The sequence below is a fragment of the Heterocephalus glaber genome, unplaced genomic scaffold, assembly GCF_053883595.1.
Source record: "Heterocephalus glaber isolate CG9 unplaced genomic scaffold, H.glaber_assembly_v1.0 deba00001481, whole genome shotgun sequence".
NCBI classification, from domain to species: Eukaryota; Metazoa; Chordata; class Mammalia; order Rodentia; family Bathyergidae; genus Heterocephalus; species Heterocephalus glaber.
In genome coordinates this window covers 41,848,106-41,855,786 of record NW_028258317.1, presented here as the reverse complement: position 1 = coordinate 41,855,786, position 7,681 = coordinate 41,848,106, and the positions used below count along the sequence as shown (strand labels likewise).

Genomic DNA, 7,681 nt, shown 5'->3' with positions numbered 1-7,681 from the left:
TAGAAGGAAGTGTCGTTTTATGCCATTCTAAAAGTAAGAGAGTTGGACATAGTCAACAGAGCAATACACCAAAGTAAAAGCAGCTAAGACACAGTTACTTTTTTAACTCAAGAAAGAACATCAGATTATCTTACAGTACATGAGTATACTTAAAGGTCTAAAAGTGTTATAAGAATGTTATTTTTCATCTGGAAAGTTGACCGTTTTGAATTTAAACATGTGTCATGTGTTTTCCCCTATTTCAAGATATTTTGTTCACCTAGTGATATTTGGTAAGTGAGTAATAGTTGACTTTTATTAAATTTTCTAGTTCACATTGTATGGGGTGGGAATATATGGAAAACCATACCAAACAAATAAATGGTACCACAGATTATTCTGTGAAGGTTGGGAGAGAATTATTTCAAAGCCTAAAATAAAATTGCCAAAACCTATCTATGGACACATGGCTCTAGATTTTAGATCCACCCAAATCTGTCATGCTCATTTTTCAAGGACCAATTTGATCCGTTTAAGAGGCTTTATGTGGCTGTAACACAAAAATCAAAACAAAAGGAAACAGAAAGCTCCCCTGCAGTGTAAGATAACAGAATGCATCTCCAGTTCCCTTTAGGTGGTTAAGAAGCTGGGGGTCTCCACAGCAGATATCCTCTGTCAGCAAATGTGGGGACCAGGAGGATTCAGTCTTACAACCTTGTGGCTCTGGCACCTGAGACAGATGGCTCCTCCACAATTTCCTTGGCAGACAAAGAAAACCACACAGGCTTCCTGCTATCTCTGCACAGAAAGGATACATTTGCTTCCATTTTCTCTTGGTCAAAAGTAATTCCATGGCTTCACCTGACTGTAAGATGGAAAAAAAAGAAGTGTCTTCTGCTGCGCTGAACAAAGAAAACTCAGATATGGACGTGGATGATTAGGATCTCTCATTTTATCCTTATGACTTGCAACAACTTGCTATCTCAGAAAGGTAGAAGAAAACAATCAAGGGCCAAGCACTAATGCTCATAATTCTATTGAATACCAATTGGAAAAAATAATAATAAAGGAAGAAAAGCACTTAACTGTGCAGAAGATATAAAATGAATGTCCATCAAGCGTCATGTCCTGTTGCTTTTCTATTACCCAACTCCTGTCAGAATGTTTGCACAAAATATCAACAAACTCATGAGCATACAATTCTTAACTTTTTGTCTCTAAACACAAGATTTATGTTCATACCATGACAATTTATCAGGATAGGATAATAATAATAGTAGTAAGTTTAAGCTTTGTATATTACTTTTGTTTTTCGAATGTATTTTCTTATCTATGTTTACCAACTGAAAAATGTAAGATAGGCATATGTGAGTTTTTCATTCTCTCCAATTTATACACACAATATAAGAAACTTAGAAAGCACAGAGGAATAATATAAAGTATCTAGCTAGCTAGCTGTTTATCTATCTACCTACCTACCTATCTAAGGAATCAAACTCAGGTTTTGTAGGCAGGATCTCTACCACTGAGCTACAGTCCCAGTATCAAATGTTCAATTTTCATTTTTGAGTATAACATAAGTATATTTGGACATTAGTCTAAAGGACATAAAACATTAAGAAGTGCTATGTACATGTACCAACTCCCCATAGTGAACGCGATCATTATGTACTGCAAACATGTACTAATAAAAATTAAAATTTTAAAAAAGAAAATTATTTTTAACACTCCAGATTGAAGACAACACTGAATTCTTAGAAAACACAATATTACAGATGAATAATTTGAAAGAAATTTCATGACTGATGCTAACCACATTGTATCAGAAAAATCAAAAACAGTCAAATTCATACAAATTTTCTATTTAAATCTGAGAACTTGAATGAAGAAATGAAAATTTTATTAATCACTGTCTCACTGCAGAAAGAAGTGGGTTTCCATGGACATTGCTTCTTCATTAGTGACATGGTTTTACATATATAAAATATACACACACTCACAGTTTGGGGTTGGGCTGGAACAATTTTATTCTTCTTGGATTTAAAATAAGCACCATTTGAATCTTTCTTTACTTACTGTATAATAGATGGAACCTCATTTAACCACAAATGTTTCAACATTACTGAGAACTACAGAGTAGGATTATTACTCAAACATATGTAGAATTGGGTTTAATTTAAAAAGTACTGAGATAATGGCACCTCACAGTAGTGTTTGGGATCCAAAGATTTAATTGAAATTCGACATGTTTTGCTTACACTCTGTGACTGTAGATGAATGAAGTCACTTTTCTCAGCCTCAGTCGCCCATCTCTAAAATGGTACGACATGCCCTCTCTCATGGAAGTCGGAAATGAAACTACATGGTTAAGAGCCTAGCCATGTGCCTGATACACAGCAAATATTTGAAAGTGAGATTTCCCTTCCATTGTCCATCACTGTGCATGTGTTATTATTTTGACCTTTTTAAAGGTCCAAACTCCAGGTGCAGAAAGTGAGGTTTATGAATTGGAACCAATTGCTGTAATTATGCACACAGATATATAACTCAGTGCATCATAAGCATCAATTTACTTCATATAAGTGAAAAATGCTGCAATAAGATTTTCTGTAAATATTTAAATTTCTGCATGTGACATGAGTTCTTTACTGAAACAAATTTTTATTACAGTTCCAGAGCATTATTTTTTAGTTTGAGAACCATGTAACCAAATAGTGTATATTTTAATTTATCTGATTTAGAATATTAGTCTGCATAATATCACTTGCGTTTTAGTACTACTCTGACTTGAATTTTATATTTATTTTCTTTTCCCTCAACTATAGCACAAAAGCAGTTTTCTAGAGTGTGTTAGAATAATTCAGAATTTTTTTCAGGTGATGTTATTGATCTCTCTTCAAGTCATTGTTTGCTTTGCAAATCATAACTGGAAAGAATTGCATAGTAATGGGAATTGTGTAGGAACTGGATATGTGAGTAGGTATGGAAGATCATTCTGTCCCCAGGGGTAGAAGTAGAGATGGCGGAGAAGATCCACCACCTGGCCAACTTCCTGGTCTGGTACATACTGAAAGAAAGTCCCTTTTGAATGAGCAGGGCAATTTTCCATTTTACTTTGTGTATCAGATTGGTGACAGAAGCCCTCAGGCAACTCAATGGGATAAGAATGTGAATAAGTTTGGCATAAGAAAGAATCATTTAAGATGGACTGAAATGAGACAGATTAGAAGATAGGAAAGTTCCAGAAGATCTTTGTGTTGATTGAGAATGGGAGAGGCAAATTGACAATTTTAATAAAAAAGGTATAAATTGTCAGAAAGGAGGATTACAGACAAAAAGAGAAGATCTAAATCACTCAACTAAGAAAAGGTTTAGGATAGAAAAATTTTCAGGAATTCTAGCTGTTTAATGATGGAAACAGAGAACCAAAATATCTCCTATCTATAGGATGACACCTTCCCAACAAATGCTTAAACAAGTCTTCCCATTTGCAGAAAGGTCGAATTTAATGGAGGAAGAGCTAACACTCAGCCCAAGGATGAATACTAGCTGATAATTTTTTTCCCTTTGGTACTGGGGATCGAACTCGGGACCTTGTGCTTCTGAGGCAGGTGGAAGAACCACTGAGCTAAATCCCTGGCCCAATTGGCTGATAATTTGATCAGGATTTTTAACATTATTAAGAAAAAGTACATTTTCAAGTTTCTTTAGATCCTATTATGGATGAAACAGAGCACTGAAGGTATCATTGTCATACTTCTTTCTTTGGGAAACATTTCTATGCAGTCCTAACTAAAGGTAATGTAAAATCCCACCCATCCTGAGAAAATATCTGCACAATGAAGGAATAAACCATTCTACATAATAAGGAGAAGCTCGCCCTCACTGGGGACTAGGTAGCATACTGAAATGATAGTTTAATATCAACTTATTTTTCATTTATCTCACAGGGCTCAAAAAGGAAAGACAAAGTAGACAGAAAGCACATCAAAGTCAGTTCGCCCAGGAAGAATACAGTGTCCAAAGAGACAGTGGTGCTGAGGAGAGAGACTGAGCCCAGTACCCTGTGAGAAAGACACAGTCCAGTGGCTTTTGAGAGTACAGAGATCCTTTTGGGTGCTGTCATTCCATTTCATTAAGATCAAGTCTTCATTACATTTCTTAAATAGGATGATCTATTCTCAAAAGTATAGCTTAGTGGGAAGTGAGCAGATGTGGAAAGTAGGAGCAACTTGGAAAGAAGTGTCATGTTAAGATGTTCCTCAGATTTTTTTTATTATCTCTTTAATTATCTTATTAATCCATGCTTCAATTTTAGGAACATTTAGATTTTAAAGAAAGGAAATGAAAATATTTGGGGCAGAGCTTTCCAATATCCCAAGGCATGAGAAATATCTTCAGACTGTCTGGATTGCTGCAGAGCACTCATACAACTTCTTGTGGTTGATTAAGCCTCCTACCTACTGGTAGAGGTATTCCAAAACAAACTGATCAGTAGATGAGACAACCTCCATTCTGGCCTCCAGCTTCTGAACCAGTTGTTTGTCCATGAGGCAACAGAACAGGGGAAGCAGGTTGCTAGGGAAGGCTAGAGGTTCTGCCAGAGAGGCTGTAGGCATTCGAGCTATCTCCCGGGCAACCAGAACTACCATGTCTGTCCAAGCTGTGTGGTCCCTGTTGGGTTCCTTTAGGGAAGAATCCAGGGACACCAGCTGCTCCCCATGACTCAGCAGGGCATAGAGCAAAGATATTCCAAACTGGTTCTGAAGTACCACAGTGGCCGGGTGCTCTGAGGAGCCAGGCAGTAGCAACAGTAGCCCCTGAAGTCCTTGGAGGAGTTTAAGGAAGGTCAAATGACTGATATATTTTCCCAGAGGCTTGAATAACATGTGTAGGGCCTGGTCAGTCACATCCCTCTGGATCAGGAGGGCCAGATGCTGGGTAATAACCAGAAGAAGGCTAACAGCCTGATCAGGTAGCAGAAAGGGCAGTGGCTGGGCCACCAAGGTTTCCCTCTTCCTCACAGAGAGTATCTGCAGGAAGCTATCTGATGTCTCCTCTAGGTTGTTCTGCTCCTGGGTCTTTAAGGCTTGGAAGAGCTTCTCAACTTGGTTGTTCTGCTGCCCAAAGGGGCAGGGCTGTGGAAGCCCATCCTTCTGGAACTCCTCTATCTCTAGTAACTGAAGGAACATCCTCTCAATCTTGCATAATACCCAAAGCTTCTGACTGCTTGCCACTGCTGGATCCTCCTCTTGAGTTCCATGAGATACAGCATCAATAGCTGGGCGAGGACTAAAACATATTGATACAGCTACCTGGCCCAGGGAAACTTCAATATGAACCACTGATTCATAAGTCTCTGCCTTCTGAACATAAAGTGTCACCAACTCAGGAGACTGAACCCTGTTCTTTTGTCCATGTAGCTCTTCATCTGCCTTCTTCTCTAGCTTCTCATAATATTTCTGATAGTAATAATCATCCAGATGAGCCATCAGCACTTTTATCACCCAATCCTTCTCTTTTTGGGTCATGAGGTTAGCATAAGGGTCTGGCTGCTGAAACCAAGTCTTCCTGGCTGAGGAACTTGGTGTTTGACTCTGCTGCAGCAGCAGGATCCTTTGGTGCTGAGGGTGGAGCTGGGTCAGATGACTGAAAAATAATCTGAGCCTAGAAGGCCATGCGGGCAGTGGGTTGCAGAAAAGAGATGAGTCTAGCAGGGGCTGTTGAGGTCCAAAATGCCAAGCTGGATACCTGGTGTTGGGAAATGTAGGCTGCCACAGAAAGTGCAAGGAGGCAGGTGACATCCCCAGCACACCAGGGGTCTTGACTCCATGAGAGCTGAATAGACCTTTCTGCATGTAGTGAGTGGCATCGAGCGCAGCTGGATCCCCAAGATCATTCTCTTCTTCATCAGGGTCTGTGATCAAATATGGATCTAAATCCTTCTCCTCTGCCACTTTGTTTTTCTCTTCTTCCTTAGAAATCAAGAGGCCACAGAACTTGCCTGGCCTTTGGTGTAAATGTGGGCCTTCAAGACATTTCATCTTGGCAGTCTAGGCTGGCAGTCTTTCTCTATGGCTATGTCCTCCCCTGAGAAAGTATTGTCAGCCTCTGGAAGGTAAACCACTTGACTGTCGCTGTCCTTCCTGCTTAGGGTAGCCATGGCAGTTTCCTCAGATATTAATTGAGAAACTCTGAGCAGTATTTGGGAGTGAGAAGCAGTGGACAACCCCAAGGAGATGCTGGAGATGCTGAACTCTCTTCTCCCTCCCACTCTAACTCAGCAGCACTTGCTTGTTACAGAAGAGCAGTTTGTGTATGTGTGAGTGGAATTCATCAAGTTGAAATCTGTAATCCCCTTGGTTCAGTGACATAGAAGTGGTCACCCAGAAGTCAGGAAAGTTGGGACTCCCAGACTATCCAGGAACATAAATCATACACATTTTCAGAATATACAATAAAATAAAACGTGCTTTATCATCTTGACTAGGTTCAGAACATAATTGGATCTCAAGGGTAAATTTGAAACTCAGGACTATTTCAATAATATTCTGAGAGAAAAGAAAACTGGATGGAATCAAACATGAATACCAAGCTTGAAAAAACACTACATAACAAAAACATCTTTTATTTCAACAGCTATTTTTAAAAATCAAATAAAACATCATCATGCATATCATATATATATCAGGTGAATGCTATGTGAATTTTAAGTTTCTTTGTGCAAATGAACAGTGCCTTCAGCATGTGTCTAGCTTTATAATATGAAAACTAAAACCTTTTAAAATGTTGATTATTTTCTCAGCCACACTATGGATTTTATCTTTTTGCATATGATCTATTTTAGAAGAAAAATTTTGCCCTTGGTACTTTCTATACCATACTTTCATAGTGGCTTTTCCTAACTTATCCTCTTTCAGTGGTAAGTTTGTTTCCTTATAGAACAAATGTTACCCCTGTTTGGAATGTTCTGACACGTGAAATTGAATCTCCAAGATGTATCTAGACTTCAGTAGATCATTCGACATGGGTTAGGATGAAACTGATCTTTGAATGGCCTTATAAATGTCAAATTCGGGAGATGAAAATGAGGGAAGAATTTAGAAAAAGGATTAAGTTGATGTAGAAAGAAAAACATCCTCCAGATATTAATGGTGAGGGAAAGAAAAGTATCAGTAGGCTAATAGTGATGCAAAACCAAAGCCAAAACTCACCAGATTTTCAATGTCACCAGCAGATCCGGAAGTCCACGCCTGACAAAAATCAAAACAAAGACAGAGAAAACAAGATATTTTAGTTGTTTTTAAAATATCAAAGACAATAAAATATTATATTTCTTCAACGTCTTGACAAGTACTGAGGACCAGTGAAATAATTTAGGAATTATTTTCCTAAATAAATACATTTTTCTGCTAAAAAGTGTTTTAATGTTTAAGCATATTATTCTCTTATAACAAAGAAGTAAATACAGTCTATCTCCAGAAAGTGTTTTTCCAATTATTCAGGAGACCATAAAATTAGGCAGTTAATTCTCTCATTCTCAGAAGTAGGGAGAATAGTATTAAATGTGTTTAAGTTCTTCAATGTTTAACACATACATGTAATTTTTATGGGATATCCAGACCACAGCTTTGTTTATAAAAATATTTCCTATTTTTCGGACCTTTATTAGCTTTCAGAAAATAATTAGTTGTAGCATTGA

General features: G+C 37.9%; 1 protein-coding gene across 1 annotated transcript; it reads right to left on the bottom strand.

Annotated features, from left to right (window-relative positions):
• Positions 1 to 854: 854 nt before the first annotated feature.
• Positions 855 to 7,184, bottom strand: LOC101722487 (protein PAT1 homolog 2). Its single transcript, XM_087183459.1, has one exon. It carries the CDS (start codon positions 6,021 to 6,023, stop codon positions 4,440 to 4,442), a length of 1,584 nt encoding a protein of 527 aa, XP_087039585.1. The 5' UTR covers positions 6,024 to 7,184; the 3' UTR covers positions 855 to 4,439.
• Between the last annotated feature and the right edge of the window lie 497 nt (positions 7,185 to 7,681).